Source organism: Lates calcarifer, unplaced genomic scaffold (assembly GCF_001640805.2).
Source record: "Lates calcarifer isolate ASB-BC8 unplaced genomic scaffold, TLL_Latcal_v3 _unitig_249_quiver_1474, whole genome shotgun sequence".
Taxonomy (NCBI): Eukaryota; Metazoa; Chordata; class Actinopteri; family Centropomidae; genus Lates; species Lates calcarifer.
In genome coordinates, this window is record NW_026116260.1 from 1 (window position 1) to 19,475 (window position 19,475).

General features: G+C 39.3%; 1 protein-coding gene across 1 annotated transcript; it reads left to right on the forward strand.

Annotated features, from left to right (window-relative positions):
- Positions 1-5: 5 nt before the first annotated feature.
- Positions 6-18,588, forward strand: LOC108892817 (cGMP-dependent protein kinase 2-like; the record flags this gene model as incomplete). The annotated part of the gene is made up of 9 exons (XM_018690542.1): positions 6-110; positions 2,127-2,263; positions 3,403-3,492; positions 5,136-5,277; positions 5,360-5,523; positions 6,627-6,749; positions 7,934-7,996; positions 11,026-11,092; positions 18,214-18,588. Coding segments are annotated over 9 exons (987 nt in total), but the record flags the coding sequence as incomplete, so codon positions are not given.
- Positions 18,589-19,475: the final 887 nt, after the last annotated feature.

Sequence of the window (19,475 nt, forward strand, 5' to 3'; positions counted from 1 at the left end):
AGCTGAGGATGCTCAGAGAGAGAATCGCTCTCCTCCCTCCACACCAGCCTTTCCAGGAGCTTGAGGTCATAGCTACACTGGGCATGGGAGGATTTGGACGAGTGGAGCTGGTGAGCTGCAGCAACTCAATAATGTCCCAACTCTCACTTGACATTAGTCATCTCTCCTTTATATAGGAAATGATTCAGCTAGATTCAATCCACCATGTTTGTGTTGCTGAATCCTGATCTTGTCGTTTTTATCGTTTAATACTGACCCACCTATTGATGTTCATCATCTCTTTGAGCAATAACAACAATAAACATTATGACCACTGGTGGATAAAGTGAATAACATCGATCATCTTGTTATAACACAATGTTCTGCTGAGGAACCTTCGGTCCTAACATTCATTTGGACATTACCACCCACCTAAATATTGTCACAAAACAAGCACACACCCAGGGCCGTTTTTTGCTATGGCAATGTGGGCGACCGCCAGGGCGCAATCTATGTGAGGGGCACAAGGGCGCACGAGCGCCCTCAAAAAAAACAAAATATAAAAAAAACTAAACTCAAAACAAACTCGCCAGTTTTCTAGACTACCGCTCATTTCCATGTCAAGTTAGTGGAGTGGGCGCTGGGGCCCTCATTGTCACGTCAACTTGCTGCTGAGAGTCATACAGGTTGTGTGTGTCGACGAGGGCAAGGGGGAGGGGGGCGAGGGATAGACTGATGCCAGGCCACACAACACAAACTGCTTCCAAATAAATTGTATTTCATAATTAACATAGACCCATATGCCTACATGTAATTGATTGGGTTATGTGAAAAATAAAAAAAAAAAAAAAAAAAAAATCATCTACGTAAATTTGTTTCCGTCACATGACTCCAGACTCCGGTTGATTGACGGGTGAACAGACTGTGTTGGCAAAAGGTAATGCGAAAGGTCATGTTTATGATGTCGAGTCTTCAGGGATTTCTCAAGCATGTGCAATTTATATACCGTATTTTATTTATTATTCTTGTTTTTTCTTTGTTCTAGTTACATTTTTGTATTTAATATTCTATGTAATAAAATAATACAAATAATATAATATATTGTTGTGTGGGGCCGGGGGGAAGGGATGGTTCGCCCGGGGCACAAATCTAGCCAGGACCGCCTCTGCACACACCCTTCCAAATGGCAACATTCCCAATCTCAGGGGCCTCCCCCAGCTTCATCCTTTTTATTTGGTTAGTGTAGTTTCAGTTGTCAAAAACATTTTAGTTTAAAAAATGTTTTTTTTTATGTATATGTTCCATTCTGTCAGGACTGTGTCATTTTAGGTTCTGTAATTTCATGGGCCTGATAGTGGTGTTGTACTAGACTGTGTTACACTCATACAGTCAGTGTTTATAATCAGTTTAACACCACCATTAAATACATTTGTAAAGAAAATGTTTGGAAACTCTTTTCCCAATTGGATGGAAATGGGCCTGATTTGCTGACACTGGTCTTTGTTTGAAAAAACTTTTTTTTAAAAATGATATTTCTTTTTTTTTTAACTCCATTTTAATCACCTTTCATATACAATCATCAATATTGTACAGGGATTTTCTAGATTTTTGTTTGATTAAGTATGAAAATTTATTTATGAAAAAAACATTTCATTGCAATTTATGGTAAAGTGGCATTCCAGTGATTCAGCTACATAAAGTTTGCGGACCTGAGAGAGACAAATTTAAAAACAGTGGTTGAAATTAACGTAGCAAAAGTTGAGATATCCTGACGTTTAGCCCCTTATACAGGTCAAGCTGCAAAAATGCAGTAATTAACACTGGTAACATCACCAGGGTGATTTCTTTAGATTTTAGAAAGCTCTCTCCAGTGCCATAGAAAACTTCATATAACTGTTTTCACTGATTAAGTAGTGCTCCTCATGGCAATAAAACTGAAATGGAATTGGTGGAGTGCCTTTTTCAAATCAAATTTACTTTATAAAACACAAGCACCAAAAAAGCATTCCGTCAATGTTTAGTTGATGTTTTTATGCTATATTGTAATATATTGCTGTATTGCTGTAATATACATTTCTTGTGTCAGTTGAACCCAGGACTGATTGTTAAAGTCTTTCCTCATCGAGCTCCTCTCTGCTGTTTCTCAGGTAAAGCTGAAGGACGAGGACACCACATTTGCATTGAAGTGCATTAAGAAGAAGCACATTGTGGATACGAGACAGCAAGAGCATGTCTACTCTGAAAAAAACATCCTTCAGCAAACTAACTCAGCGTTTATCATAAGGTGTGGCCACACACAACATTACACATTCAGGTTTCTTTCACAAAGAGCAAGGTGTCATTGTCCACATTATGATAAGGATATGTTGTGATATTTTCCATGTTGTTCTTGTTGATTAGTTGTTCTCCATAATCTGAGCTGGTAGAAGCATGTAGATGTTGAACAGAGGAGGCTAGACAATGGGTAAGGTAGCAGATCAATCTCCCTCCAAATTCCTTGAGGAGAAAATAAAATGAAGACTGGTCAGTGTGTTGGTTTCTCAGTGGTGTTGCTAAGGAACCTGCTAGGGAGAATGCTGCCGACCAGGGTCCCACCACTGCACTGAGATTTATCTGGACTATGACTTTAAAGAACAAAGGTTTTGTGCAAGCAGTCTGTTGACTGTCATTCAAAGAGAAAAGTTCAGCCAAAATGTGATGTTCACTCTCCAATTTATTTCACTAATACTACACTCCTCGTACCACTCAGTTTAGTGTCCATAGGCTGAACCTGACATGGAATGCTCTGTTGGTTGAGTTGGCTCGGTGTTACACACTGCAGTCAGGTAAAGCTCTAATTAGTGTGTGTCTCAGGGTGCTTTGTTCTCCTTTTTTGCCCTTTGTGTTTATCACCAACACTGATTGCTATCCATCTGCAGTTCAGTGAAGGAACAATAAAACTCATTAAAACATCACATTGTGTAGTTTATTCAGTAGATGTGGGCACACTATAACTTTTGGTGTTTGTACCATATTACAGCAATTTATACCAGAGGAAACATTTTCTGATGAAACAGCAAAGGAGTGCTGGGGTCTACTGCCTCTGCTGCTGCCTAGTGCTGTCTGAACGTGTTAACAACCACTGAGTCAACTCACCCTACACAAAAAAACTCACATTTTCTTACATATTACATATTACACACACACACACACACACACACACATATATATATATATATATATATATATATATATAGTATATTGTATAGTATATACTGTGTTGTGTTGATGGTTTAAATCTAGCTCTGGAACCTCTGTGTTTCCATCCTGTTGTGAAGCCTTTAAAAGCTAAACAATGTGATCAGAGCACACTTACTGACTTACTACACTACTTGCATTAAGAACAAAGTAAGAACCACTTGGATGTCTGTCCATGTGTTTCAGGTTATTCCGAACATTTCGGGATGATAAGTTTGTCTACATGCTGCTTGAGGTGTGTCTTGGTGGAGAGTTGTGGACTCTGCTGCGGGACATGTGAGTGTATATTCATTATACCTAGAAACTGATATTTAAAGAATAACTGAACAACAGGGTGAAAAGCAGAGTGTCACTGTCACTGCTCCTCCAGTCCATGTGCCTAAATCTCCTTGGGCAAGATACTGATCGCTCCTGATGTGTCATTAGTGTGTGAATGTGTTGAATGTGTTCAAGCATTTTATACATAGCCTAAATGTGTGCACAAATGGGTGAATGTGACCCATAGTGTAAAGTAGACTAGAAAAAAGCTCTATATAAGTACAGTACATATTTACCATTTACTGCCCTCTCTGGGTCAAAAGTTTCCAGTCTGTTCCACTGGTAAAAGTACCAGTGACAACAGCAACAGTGATGTCACAGTGTGCTGGTGCATTCAGACTACACTTCTACCTTACTCCAGTAAGTGGAGAAGTTGGGGTGCAACAAAAACTATAATCTGCTAAAAGTTGCTGTGAATTCTGATAGCTGAATGGATTGCTGAAGCAATGCTGAAAAATAGCAGAAAAAACAGTTGAAATGCAGAAGAAAAGTTGAAAGCCAAAAGTAATCTCTGAAGCAATGCTTAAAATTAAATAGCAATAGCAGAATATATGAATGGAAAAATTGCAGAAAAAGCAAAATAGTATAAATAGTAAAAAGTAAAATGTCTTCTTGCTTCATTGACCGGAGGAGCCTGGGACTGAACTGCCAACCTTCTGAGCAGGAAACATCCGCTCTACTTGGTGCACCACTGAAGCCCACGTTGCTGAGTTCTCGGAAAATTACCATATATATAGATCTCTCCAATACATGGATTTAAAAAGAAAGCTTTTTTGTTGAGATGTTAGTATTTTCTGTGAACACTTGAGTAGTATACAGCATGTGTCCACACTCCAAACACAACAGGAGGTATGGCGAGTTAAAGATTTGGGAAGCAGAGGAGACAGTCTGCCTGCAGTTTATTTATATAGCACCAATTCACAACAGAAGTTATCTCAAGGCACTGTACATATAGAGCAGGTCTAGACCATACTCTTTATCTTATAAAATTTACAGAGAGACCCAACAAATCCCACCATGAGCAAGCACTAGGTGACTGTGGCAAGGAAAAACTTCCTTTTAAGAGGCAGAAACCTCAAGCAGAACCAGTTGGGCTTAGACAGGGAGAGGGGGGTGGGGTAAGAGAAAGACAACGTTGCAAATACGCAGTCTAAGTCAAAATGCAAATAGTAATAATAATAATAATTATATCTAAAGGAATAATAACGATAGAACATTGAAACATTAATAAACATTAATGAAAGGGTACAACATTAAAAGATCAAAGTCTTGGAAACATTTTAAGCCAAAAATGGAGTCTGTACATGCACCTATGCCAGACTGGTAAACTTGCAAAGTTAAGTGTTTTTGAAGAAAGTTGAGGTGAGCTCCCATAGGATCCCATTTAAAAAAAAAAAAAAATTATGTGAAATTGCCCATACATAGCAGAAAAAAGCTGAATACAAGCAGAAATGTCCTAGAGGAGTTCAACATTTTGATACTGAATCAGTGAGATGATGTAGGTAAAAAAGCTCCAGAGCAGAAATGTTTTTACCATATATAGTATACAGACACACAACAGATTCCCATTAATTTGCTGACCTTTCTGTAACCTGCCCCAGGGGTTGTTTTGATGAGGCCACAGCCAGGTTCTGTACTGGTTGTGTCTTAGAGGCGTTTGATTACCTCCACACTATGGGCATTGTCTACAGAGATTTGAAACCTGAAAACCTCCTACTGGATGCTGAGGGTTATGTCAAAATGGTAAGTCACTTGTTTAAATACTTAGGTGTAACATTCTTTGAACAGTGTAAAATATATTGCTAATTCTTCTGCATTTCCTCAGGCAGACTTTGGCTTTGCTAAAAAGATTGGCCTTGGAAAGAAGACATGGACATTCTGTGGGACACCAGAGTATGTGGCCCCAGAGGTTATCATGAACAAAGGCCATGACTTTGGAGCTGATTGCTGGTCCTTGGGAATCCTCATATTTGAACTTCTCACTGGCAAGTAAGTAAGTTAGACTTTCCTGCTGTTGTAATTTGAACTTCTTGAAGATGAGAATCTTCAAATTCATTTTTGATTTTCTCAGTTCATTGAAAAAACGTTGAGTGTGGCAATGATAGCAAATGAACTGACCCAGAGAGAGCACGTAGATGATGAATGGTGAGGGTCTGAGTACTGAGCCTAGGGCCATCCCGTGGTAGACAGGGACAGGGCCAAAGGAAAAGTCCCTCATACTACAGTGCTGTGGTGAGGTGTCAGTGAGTTGTACTGATGACTCTGACTCTTGCATTGCAGTTTGTCAACTCTTTTAAGTAACTGAATAAACTCACTTATGTCTATTTCTTCTGAGATGGAAATCGATATTATGTCTGTGTGTTAAGCACAGAGCCTAAGTCAGGACATGGTTGGCCTAGTTTAGCATAAAGGTGGAATCAATTTACTGAGCTCCAGCTAAAGTTCAAATAATGCAGATAAGATTGATGTTCTTCTCATCTTAGGCCAGGCCACGCTGCCTGCACGGTTTGTGCGTGGCAGTCATAGAATGTCTTGGTTTTCATTTCGTTTAGAGGGGTCACACCTGTGGCCTGTGTCACCTTTTTTTCATGTGTGTTGCACAGAGTTCCCAGCAAAAAAGATGGGGGAACGATGTGTTGTTTGTCATATTGACATCATTGCAGCAACATTACATATATCTGATACCTGTCACTGTCACTGGTGGTGAGGGGCAGTGGTTTTCTGGTGCACTCTGTTTCTCTCTCTCTGTGTATCTCTCCCATTCCCTCTCCCTCTTTCTCACTGAATATGGGTACATTGATTTTATTTAATTCTAAATTCTATTATTCTATTCTATTATTGATGGCCAAGCAGACTCAGTGTAGAAAGGTAGGACAGGCAGTGGACACACACATGCACGTATATGCTGCAGCAGTTCAGTGAGGTAGCTGTCATGCACATGCAAGGTAGGCAGTGTATCCCAGGCGTCACTTTTACTAAATAAAGCAAATGAAACATATTTCCCAAAATGGTAAAGTGGTCCTTTAAACACAGCAGTCTGAATTTTTACTGTTGCAATAAACATAGAATGTGAAGACCTGTTTTCCTTCTAGCCCACCCTTTGTTGGCTCAGACCCCATAAAGATTTACACCATGGTCCTCCATGGCATTGAGAAGGTGGACTTCCCCAAGAGAATAGGCAAGCATCCTGACGACCTCATCAGGAGACTCTGCAAGTACGGTGAATCACAAACCAGATTTGATTGTGATCAGATATATAGGATGATACTGCTCAGTGACTCTTCTTTCAAAAAGAGATAATTATCACTGTGTGAGCTCCCTGCACTTTTTGTTAGAATGTGTGGTGTTTAATAAACATATGCTTAAAGGCATTTAAACGAAGTTAAGTGTTGAGTGTGTTAGGTTTGTATTATTAAAAATTTTGACGCCAATATTTTCACTTTTACTGCAAATGAATATCGGCTCCAAATATCGGATATAGGCCTCCTTGACTACTAATAATCGGTATCGGCCCTGAAAAAAACATATTGGTCTATCTCTATTCAGAATAACAACTGGATAATTACAGTGCATTCAGAAAGTATTTAGACTCCTTCACTTTTTTCACATATTATGTTGCAGCCTTGAAAAAAATCCCTCATCAATCTACAATCAATACTCCATAATGACAAAGCAAAAACAGACTTTTAGAAGTTTTTGCAGATTTATTCAAAAAGAAAAAACTTAAATATTATATTGATGTAAGTATTTTGACCCTTTACTATGACACTTAAAATTTAGCTCAAGTGCAAATTCACTTGATTGGCACACACCTGTCTGTACAAGGTCTCACAGGATGGGGAAGGCTACAAAAAAATCTGCTGCATTGAAGATTCCCAAAAGCACAGTGGCCTCCATAATTCTTAAGTGGAGATTGGAACAACCATGACTCCTCCTAGAGCTGGCCGCCCAGCTAAACTGAGGAGTCAGTGGGGAGGTACAGCTGTCACTTCAACACTTCACAGATCTGGGCTGTCATACCCATGTCATACCCAAGAAGAGACAAGGCTATAATCACTGCCAAAGGTACTTCAGTTTAGTACTGAGTAGGGTCTTAATACTGATGTATTGAGTGTAGATTAATGAGGGAAAAAATTAAAAAATGTGAAGGGGTCTGGAAATGAATGCACTGCATGTCACAGTGTTATTATACCAGAGCTAAGAACAACAACCACACCAACATGGGTCATATCACATTTGTCACAAATGTGGCAAGCAGCTCAGTTTGTTTGGACACTGTTACTACTGCTGGGTTCATTTAGTCTGTGTCATGTGTTAGACTAACTGAATTGTGTCAGGGAATAGCTGTTTCTTTTCAAACAATTAAACCCAACCTTAAACATCTTTCTTTTCCTCTCAGGCTAAACCCAGTGGAGAGGCTGGGAAACAAAAAGAACGGCATCATTGACATAAAGAAACACAAGTAAGTTTACTCTCCAAATGATATCATCTCCATTCCTCCATTCATTTTCAGATTAAATTTAAAGAGAATAAAACAGCACAATCTAGAAACTGTTACGTCATTGTCCATCTTTTTTCTTATATAATTCTTATATAATCATGTATAGTATGGTGTGTTGCTTCCTAGGATGAGATAGCTGAAGAGGCTTAGTTTGTTTGTTTGGCAGCCAGTGATAGCATTTTGCTTTCTAGCATGTTGGAAGGCATAACCATGCTGACATGGTGTTTCTGTAAGCCTTAACATTATGCTATCTGCTGTTAGCTGGCATGTTGTTGGATAATGGTGTTAGACTCAGATATATACTTTGATTGTGTAACACTTAACTCTATCACCGTAGTGATAGAGAAGTTAATGGTAAGTTAATTTGGAAATCGTATTACCAAATTAAAATGTCAGCCTCTCTAGCTTGGAGAATGGCAGCTCAATGTCTGGTGGGTCTTTTACACTTTTACTGTGAGAGAGGAAAGGCAGGAACTCTTCTACCAAAGTTTATGTCATGTGAGGTCAGAAGGTGATGAAAAGGAGGGGTTTCCTCACTAGAATTATTTGCGCTCGGGTTTGTGATTGCACATGCCTGTCATAGGCCAGAAGTCAAGTGGCAAGTTTTTCCCCACAGAGTTTGAATCATAAGTGGATTGTGATGCTGCTTGCCAAAGGGGATATTCTTGTGAGTCAGACATTGTAGGGGATCTGCAGTGAGGGTATAATCCTTAATAAATCTATGGTAATATGAGCACAAATCTTCACCTATGCTGTGAGCGTGGTGTTGGCCTGTTACATACTTCTGTGGTGTTGACAGGGTAAGGTTTAACACTGTCCTTGGAGATGCCATGAGCTAAAAATATAACAGAGAGCTAAGTGACACCTGGTCCAGCCCTCCTCTGTTTGAGACCTGCTGACCAGAAGGTGAGAATGAACCCCTGAAGGTACAGCAAATGTTGGAAATCTGGAATGTAGACAATGATCTCATCAAGGTAAACGGGCACACAGTCCAGAGTAATGTCTGGTGCCTGGAGACTGGTAATGCTAGTCTCTGAAAGCTAGGTGGTGCATTGCAGATATCCATGGGGAATATACTAAACTGATACAATCTCACCCATGTTGAGAATGCCATTTTCTCTCAGTCATTTGAGGGGGATCTGCCAATATCCAGTTGTCAAATCAAAAGTGCTGAACACTTTTGCACCTGGGAGATGGTCAGGAGTATCTGTGGCAGTGGGTTTGAGGCTTTATTCATTACAGAGTTCAGCCCTCTGAAGTCCACATCTTTAGTGACCAGCACAACCAGTGCTGCCCAGGGCTGTATGGCTCTTCAATGATACCATGCTCCAGCAGGTTTACTTCAGACTACATTACAGCTTGCTTGGCTGCTGAAACATCTTAATGGTGCATCTTCACAGGGGCTACATTATCTGTGTTTATATTGTGATGTACAAGATGTGTGTGATCATAATCAAAAGGATGAGCACTTGACTGTGACAGCGATTAATCATATTGTTTAATAATGCTGAATACACAGTTATATATAGTATTTATAAAAGTTTAGCTTACTTCTAACCACAGAAAAAAATCTAATCCTGCCATAAAACGTCAGGTGCTAATGGTGGCCACCACTGTGTAACATTCTGTAAATGATGTCAGTCATATGCAAGAACCATGCATTCAAATTTTCTTCGCTGTTTTGGATAATGCAAAAAGACACCTACCAATGTCACAAGTAGCATCAAGTAGTACAGCGTACTGAAACCACCCAGAACACATTAATTTACAGTCCTCAGGGGATGTAAAAAAAATCTGTGATGTTATGTGCTAGAATATTCAGAAACATGAAAAATCAATATACATGCCACATTAAAGAGTTTTCACATTTAATGTTAGTTACACATAAATCAATGACAAAATAGATTCCACTTCCATTTCCTGTCCTGACAGTGGAGCTGACCTGAGAGCAGAGCCTGTACTAGAACTGACTGCACAGTGGAGCCAGATTGTATAGTGTGTGTGGTAGTGATAGACCGATATGGTTTTTTCAGGGCCGATACCGATACCGATTATTAGTAGTCAAGGAGGCCGATAACCAATATTTGAAGCCAATATTCATTTGCAGTAAAAGTGAAAATATTGGCGTCAAAATTTTGAATAATACAAACTCCAACCTTTAAGCATATGTTTATTAAACAGCTTTTCAGATTTGCAACATGTTAAAAAAAAATTATCTTAGACAATAGACATCTTTGTTTTAAAATTCAAACAAAAAGTGCAGGAAGCTCTCAGGCTCAGGGGCATGTCTTATAAAGCTCCCTAAAGTTTTCTACAGTAAGTAAGTAAGTTAGTTTTCCAAAATTTCAATATAACTGAAATGTTATTTTATATTTGACTTATCTTTGTTTCAAACTAAAACAAAAAGTGCAGGGAGTTCCCAGGGTCAGCAGCATCTCTTATAAATTTAACTGAAATTTTAAATAAATAAATAGCTTCCTGAAGTTGTATAAAGTAAATAAAACAAAGTTAAATAAAATTTGCACAGAAATGTGAGTCTCAAATCAATTAGTAGTCCCAATTGAGCAGCACCAGATTGTGGTGCAAAAAGCAGAGTTGTTCAGTGTGTGTGAGCACTGTGCATGCACAGCTTTCACTGCTGATTGGCTGTTGCCGTGGCTCTGTGTGTAACCAATCAGATGATGCTGTGGGCGGGACAATGCTGGAGACAGAGTAGTGACTGCAGACAGAGAGGCATGGCTGCATCAGAGCCAAAATAACTGAGTTTTAAATTGATCTCTTATTGGCCGTCGGATTTTTAAAAAACAGCCGATGCCGATATGTGCCAAAATGCCAAATATCGATATCAATAATCGGTCTATCCCTAGTGTGTGGGTTAATTAGGCAACCAACAATTACTTTTATGGTGTTAAAACTATTGGGGGCATGATGTGGTTTCTATTTGGATTTAAAAAAAAAAAAAAAAAGTGGAATTTTGATTTGTGTTGTAGGTGGTTCCGGGGTTTCAACTGGGAAGGTTTGAGGTGCCACAAGCTGCTGTCTCCACTTAAGAGAGAGGTGAGATTCTCTTTTCTTTCCTTCTTTCCTAACAATGAACAAGCACAGACAGTCCCAACACATTTGTAGACAAAATATGTCAGTTTAACAGAATTTACAAATTTATCACACTGTGTTCAACACATGGTGTTTTTATGCTCTGTGGCAGGCTGTTGAGGAAATGATCTGTGAATAAATTAAATGGAAAACCAGAGAATATTGAATGACAGATAAAATGCTGTTAATGTTAAAATGACAAAACATGTGTACATGTATAGTAATGGGTTGTTTACTATGAACTGGATGTTATTAATGAAGATAAAATAAGCACAGAAAAGGTGTGAATCTTTCTTTGAACCAAATACATGTGGTTTCTCCATGAATTAACAATGATAAATATTTCTCTTACTTTTACATCAAGTGATGTAAGTCCTTTTTATTTACGTAGCCCTAAATCACAACAGAAGTTATCCGTCAGTCCCCACCATGAACAGCACTAGGTGACGGCAGACACGTTTAAATATAACAGTAGCTGCTGAGCAGGAGGTTGGTCATCACAGATCAGACTCTACATGTGAGAGATAGAAATACCTGCAGAAACAGAGAGAAGGACACAATCTGGACAATTATATGCTTCTATTCTTTTTAACTCTGGGGATAGACAGGAGCCCCGCGTTGTGAGAGCACAGGATGTCAGAGATCAGATAGGTATGAAGGGGCAAACCCATTAAGGATTTTGTTTGACATTAGAAGCACCTTAAAGTCTGATCTGACAAGGATAGGGAGCCAATGAAGGGAGACACAGATTGATGTAATGTCAAATTTTCTGGATTTAGTTAAAATTCTAGATGCAGCATTCTGAACCATTTGAGGAATGTTAGTTCTTACACGTGGCATGCCTGAAAACAAAACGATACAATTATTTAATTAAGTCTGGAAGACACAAAGTTGTGAGTTTCAGCCTCATGCCCTGTTCAGAAAAGACACACAAAAAACTCACAATAACCTGGTTGCATAAATATAATAAATAAATATAAACGCCCTTAAACTAATACTTTGTTGAAGCACCTTTTGCTTTTATTACAGCACTTAGTCTTTTTGGGTAGGAGTCTATCAGCATGGTACAGCTTGACTTGGCAATATTTGCCCACTCTTTTTTGCAAAAACGCTCCAAATCTGTCAGATTATGAGGGCATCTCCTGTGCACAGCCCTCTTCAGATCACCCCACAGATTTTCAGTCAGATTCAGGTCTGCACTCTAGGCTCTGGGCCATTCTTTTGTTGATTTGGAAGTTCCTCGTTATCTTCAGCTTTCTGGCAGAAGCCTGAAGGTTTTGTGCCAACATTGACTGGTATTTGGCACTGTTCATAATTCCCTCCACCTTGACTAAGGCCCCAGTTCCAGCTGAAGAAAAACAGCCCCAAACCATGATGCTGCCGCCATCATGCTTCACTGTGGGTATGGTGTTCTTTTGGTGATGTGCAGTGTTGTGTTTGCGCTAAACATACCTTTTGGAATTATGGTCAAAAATTTCAACTTTGGTCTCATCAGATCATAACACATTTTTCCACATGCTTTTGGGAGACTTCAAATGTGTTTTTGCAAAGTTTAGCCGGGCTTGGATCTTTTTCTTCGTAAGAAAAGGCTTCCATTCCAGAGCCCGGACATATGAAGAATACAGGAGATTGTTGTCACATGTACTACACAGCCAGCACTTGCCAGAAAGTCCTACAGCTCCTTCAGTGTTGCTGTAGGCCTCTTGTTAGCCTCCCTGACCAGTTTTCTTCTTGTCTGTGACATTACCAAGGATGTCCAGTCACATTTTCTCCACTTGATGATGATGGCGTTCCATGGTATATCTAATGCCTTGGAAATGCTTTTGTACCCTTCTCCTGACTGATACCTTTTAACAATGAGATCTCTCTGATGCTTTTGAAGCTCCCTGTGGACCATGGTTTTTGCTGTAAGATGCAACTAAGAAAATGTCAGGAAAAGCCTACTAGAACAGCTGAACTTTATTTGGGGTTAATGGTAAATTCTGAACTCAGCCACATTCCTAGTTATAAGAGGGTGTGCACACTTTACGCAACTACATTATTTCAGTTTTTTAGTTTTACTTCCCCCCCTAAAAGATTTCAGTTTATTTTTCAATTGAGTTGTACAGGTCACATTAATGGTGGAAAAAAATTCTGAAATTCTTGGTCTCATTTTTTTACATCACAAAAACTTGGCATTTTAATAGGGGTGTGTAGGGGTGTGTTATATCCGCTGTAGGTGAGTGTCTTGGTGACATATTTTATCAAAGGAGAGAGCAGGATTCTTTAGTGTCATACTATGATAAATCACACAGTTGTTAAAGGATATTGTTATTTGATCAATGGGTGTCTACGAGGTATGGCTATTAAATAATGAGACTGGGCCTGTGAGGATAAAACTACGTGGTTCATAGTCACACGAGTGTTATAGATTAAAGGTTGGGTATTCATGCACAACTGCTGTAAGTTTCCAATAAGTGACGTCTTTAGTTCGCTGCTAGCAACAGATTGAAATACATGTGTTTTTGCTAAGGTGTCAGAAAATTATTAGCTTAAAAGTTGAGCAACACATTAACTTGAAATTTTTGGTGAAATTGAACAAAACAGGAGGTGAAAGCGCATTGTATGGGGAACACTGCGTGTCATGTTCATATGTGTTTGAATGACACAAAAGATTTTGTGAGGGCAGAGAGGATGTCCAAGAAAATGAACATTCTGGGTGCCCATGTACATCAAAAACTTCTGAAAACATTCAAGAAAATTGAACAAATCATTCGAAATGATCGATATAAGAATGATAGCAGAAGTGGTCTCCATTGATAAAGAGACAGTTTGGCAAATTTTGCACGAAAATTTGACCATGACAGAAGTGTGTGCCAAATTTGTCCCAAAACTTCTGACTCCTCCGAAAAACAGTTTCTGGCCCAAAAACAAGTGCTTGATCACCCTCCCTAGTCACCTGATCTAGCACGGTGTGACTTTTCCCTTTTTCGTAAGATCAAACCTGTGCTCAAAGGAACACATTTTGAGTCTGTGTTAGAAGTTAAGAAAAGAACTGCCCAAAGAAGACCTGCTGCACTGATCAGAGACCCGTGCAGTGGTGTGTTGATGCAGAAGTGGAGTATGTTGAAGGAAAAAAATTAAATTTATAGAATAGAATGCCCTTTATTGTCATTATACTAAAAGTACAACAAGATTGGAGAGCTTCTCCTTTTCAGTGCAAACATACAAAATATGCAGAAACAAAAAATATATAGAAAAGATATTAAAAAAAAAACAGAGCAACTCTATGTAGAATGAGGTATGAAGGTGAATGTATTGCACAGAGTGAGGCATATTGCACAGTCTATGTTATGTTGATGGTGGGGGTCATTGTGTGTGAGAGTTCAGGGTGGTGATGGCTCTCGGGAAGAAACTGTTTTTCAGTCTGTTTGTCCTGACTTTGATTTTGCATCTGATATCATCTATTTTATTGCAGAACAACTCAACTAGGATGAAGACGATCTGCTTTTAGCAGGTTAGGCCAGTCCCAAAAAGAAGGCCAGTCATCCATGATCAGGGTTCAGGATGCTGAATACAGTCTACATTTAGGACATTTAAACCTGCTATCATGAGTGTTGATCTAAGCACTTGATCACAGTGTGAACTGACTGCAGACCAGTCCGTTTCTGTGCAACAGCACCAAAACTGCACAAAACACACAACAGACAGGCTGTCTTTACTAGCAGGATGCACAACATGAATGACATAACAACCTGGCAAATGACTGAGAATAGACAGCTTGTATATACACTGTGAGCTGATTAGGGAATGAGAGACAGGTGAACAGGTGGGTGTAGGGAGTCAGATGGCTGAGACAGGGAGGAAAATTCTCAGGCATCTCATGGGTAACATGCAGGTGACAAATTAAAGGAAGAACTTGAATAAATGAGTGGAGAAACATCATGAATACAGATGCTACAGTAGATGGTACAGTTAAACCAGGGGTGTCAAACTCAATTTTATCTCAAGCAGTATCAGCATTATGGTTGCCCTCAAAGGGCTGGTTGTAACTGTATACTATATAGACTATATAAATGTATCTATTCTTGTTGGTTTTAGTAATAACCTAATTGATATCTAGCTATGAAAGTAGAAGTACAGGAAAAATAATGGTAGGCAAACATTCCAGTATACACGTACGTAGATGTAAAAATATTGTACGTGGGCATGTAGAAGATGATGTGGTGCACTGTTGACGGTGAAGGGATTGGCAAATATGGGAAAGATTAAGTGCTTAAGGGCTTCTCCGTAAAGTCATTAATGGAGAACTGAGATGCTCTGACAGACAGGAAGGTGGGCAAGATTTTCCTGTTTTAGTTGTTAGTTTACTTTGAACCTTAGTTGGAACTTGGACAAAAGTGCAGCCAAAATCCAAGTACACCCCATGATTCAGTAACTTGTTGAACCACCTTCAGCAACAGTAACTTTAAGTATTGGTTTTCTGTATGACTGTTCTTTTTAGTTTGTTGAGGTTTGCAGGCATTTGTTTATGCACGGCTCTCCCTTTTACAACCACGGGGATCACTGGTGACACCGCAGCGCATGTTTATTTCAAATTACCGTAACTCCTCACTACTTCGTGCAATTTTAATCATTTAAGCTGCCCCTGAAAGCTGAGAAACTGGGTTTTCTGGTGCTATTACATGCATTACGGTAATGACTGAGTGCCATGTGGGGAGAGGGAGGAAATGAGCAGCAGCTGCAGGCGGCGTTTGTGTGACAGAGTGGGAGGATTCAGTCAAACTTTTGGTGCGGTTTCTTGGAGTTTAGCAAAGTTTTAGAGGTATATTCTGTGTAAATAAATCCGAATCTTGTAAATAATAGTCCCATCCTGTAAATAATAGGCCCACCTCGTCCTCCCACTCAAGGCCACTTCCCTATCCCAACCAATAAAAATGAGTGCACAGACAAAAGACAAAAGACAGGCTTGGGAAGAAAAAAGTGCACTCTGTGCCACAAAAGCACACCTTGGATGTGTGATGTGTGTCATGTGGGTCTCTGTCTTCAGGTAGACAGGAATTATTTCAGAAACTACCACTGCTAAAATAAAAATCGCCTGGCTATTGACAAATATAACAGCCTGTAACATGGACTCAGAAAGCTCCAGAAATGTAAAACTGTCTGAGTTGTTGTAAAATAGTTTGAATTACATTTTTGCAATCTCAGAAATCTTCAATCTGCACTTTTCAAGAATTTATAAAAAGAAAGTTGAAGAAAATTCAATTCCGTTTTTTTCCTTTTCTTCTTATAACACACAGTTTTAGGTATTTAATTACATAAGAATGGTAAATACTTGACAGATTTTGAAAGTTCTACTTCTCCTGGAAAAGGGGTGTAAATTATTTACACATAGGGCATTTTTTGACACAATTATTGACAAAAATAGACAAAAAAGACCAGGCGTTTTAATAAATATATCTATTATTATGGTGCTTAAAGGGTTTTAAAGAACAAAGGTTTTGTGCAAGCAGTCTGTTGACTGTCATTCAAAGAGAAAAGTTCAGCCAAAATGTGATGTTCACTCTCCAATTTATTTCACTAATACTACACTCCTCGTACCACTCAGTTTAGTGTCCATAGGCTGAACCTGACATGGAATGCTCTGTTGGTTGAGTTGGCTCGGTGTTACACACTGCAGTCTTATAATCTCTAATTAGTGTGTGTCTCAGGGTGCTTTGTTCTCCTTTTTTGCCCTTTGTGTTTATCACCAACACTGATTGCTATCCATCTGCAGTTCAGTGAAGGAACAATAAAACTCATTAAAACATCACATTGTGTGGTTTATTCAGTAGATGTGGGCACACTATAACTTTTGGTGTTTGTACCATATTACAGCAATTTATACCAGGGGAAACATTTTCTGATGAAACAGCAAATGAATGCTGGGGTCTACTGCCTCTGCTGCTGCCTAGTGCTGTCTGAACGTGTTAACAACCACTGAGTCAACTCACCCTACACAAAAAAACTCACATTTTCTTACATATTACATATATATATATATATATATTATATATATAGTATACTGTATATTGTATAGTATATACTGTGTTGTGCTGATGGTTTAGTTTGGTTTTGGTTTAGCTCTGGAACCTCTGTGTTTCCATCCTGTTGTGAAGTCTTTAAGGCCCCACCCAACATTTCAATCAGGTTGAGGTCTGGACTTCGACTGGGCCATTGCAACACCTTGATTCTTTTGTTTTTCAGCCATTGTGATGTAGATTTGCTGTGCTTGGGATCATTGTCCTGTTGCATGATTCAATTTTGGCCAAGCTTTAGCTGTCGGACAGATGGCCTTACATTTCACTGTAGAATACTTCGGTATACAGAGGAGTTCATTGTTCAATCAATGACATCAAGGTGCCCAGGTCCTGTGGCTGCAAAACAAGCCAAAATCATTGGCCCTCCACCTCTGTGCTTGACAGTTGGTATGAGGTGTTTGTGTTGATATGATGTGTTTGGTTTTTGCCAAACGTTGTACTTTGCCAAACATATCCACTTTGGTCTCAGTGTTCAAGGAACATTGTCCCACAAGTCTTGTGGTTTGTTCAGATGCAACTTTGCAAACCTAAGCTGTGTTGCCATGTTCTTTTAGAGAGAAGAGGCAACCCTTCCAAACAAGCCATATTTGTTATTTTTGTATTTTTCTAATTGTACTGTCATGAACTTTAACAATTTGCTGTGACATCAACTCCTGGAAAGATTGGCAACTGTCTTGAATGTTTCCCACTTTAGAATTATGGACTTCAGATTGTTTAGAAATGGCCTTATAACCCTTCCCAGATTGATGGGCAACGACAATTGCTTCTCTAAGATCACTGCTGATGTCTTTCCTTTCCTTCTTGGCATTGTGTTAACTGAATGCTCCAAACCAGCAAACTGCCAAAACGTCTGCTTTTATAAGGGTGGTTACCCCATTTTAAGACCTGCTAAGGGCCAGATGATTTTTTATTTTGTCCTGATACGTAAAACCATAGAATTTGAGTGTACTTTCTTTTTCACATGACTGTATAATTCCAAATTGACATCATTTTATGATTTCATGATAATTTTCCCTGTTTCTACAGTTGAAGGGGCCGATGGATTACAGTCACTTTGACATGTTTCCTCCTGACACAGAGGAGGCTCCTGATGAACTGTCTGGCTGGGATAACGACTTCTGAGGACACTGGTCATTTAGACTCTAAGCACCCACAATGGATCTGGCTCCTGAAGCTGTGGGGGTTAGCAAGCTAACTCCTAAAGATTAACTCTGGCTTTTCACTTTCGCAGCAGCTTGGGGGACATCACCATGGTAACTGAGACTGAATGGTAACCTGTTGTGAGGAAAGTGATTGCCAGATTTAGAGACTTATTTGAATAACCTTTACTGTACTGCATCACTTCGTTCATGGTTTCCTTCTGGGTATAAGAGGGTTTCTGTATTTACAACTGAATTGTCACGGCCTGCCTGCAGCATGACCTTAACTTCTGTTTTCTAGTTTCTAGTTCTTCTTTCTCTTGTGTTTCTAGTGTTTAGATTTGTTATTTTTGGTATATTTTTAGGGAAAACCCTTGTGTCTCTGGTGTCCTTGTGCTTCCTGTTTTATTTTGAAGTCTCTTGTCCTGTTTGGTCTTTGGTGTTTTTACTTCTGGTCTTTGTCTGGTTTTCTCCCCTTTTTTCAGCCCTACCTGTGTCTGGTTTGTAATTATTCCAGTGTGTGTATATATGGTTCTGTGTTTCCCCGGTTCTTTGTCAGAGTTTTGTGGTGTCCAACAGATGCGTTTGGTTGTCGAGCTTGGTGTGTGCGTTCCCTGTGTCCTGTGATCTCCAGTGTTCTCCCGTGTTCCCCAGTGTTCCCCTGTGTATCCATGCTCCTTTTGGATTTGTTTTGTTACCTCTTGTTTTCTTGGACTTTTTCCTGCACCTTTCACCAGTGAGTTTTTGTTGGTTTGGTTGCTGTTTAATAGAATTTTTTTTTATTTTGTGCTGCACTTGGGTCCCGATCCCTGTGTCTTCAATCTGTGACATGAATGCCACAAACACTGAATCGCATATTCCATCAGCTCAGCCCTGAGCAACATGAGGGGGCTATGTGTTAAGTAAAACATTCACATCCAAAGCTGTATTCTTAATCATACAATGCGTTAATTTGAGGCTTAGTCCAGAGTTTTAGTTGACTAAAAACTGACTCCAGACAAAAAAGACTGACTAAATCTCACTAAAACTAACATGGACTTCTGATCTTAGGACTAAGACTAAATCTGAAGCTAGCTGAAAAAATCAACATTAACCCTTGGACTTAACTCAGGTTTTCCTGTATCATAAATCAGCCCTACCTTTAACCGG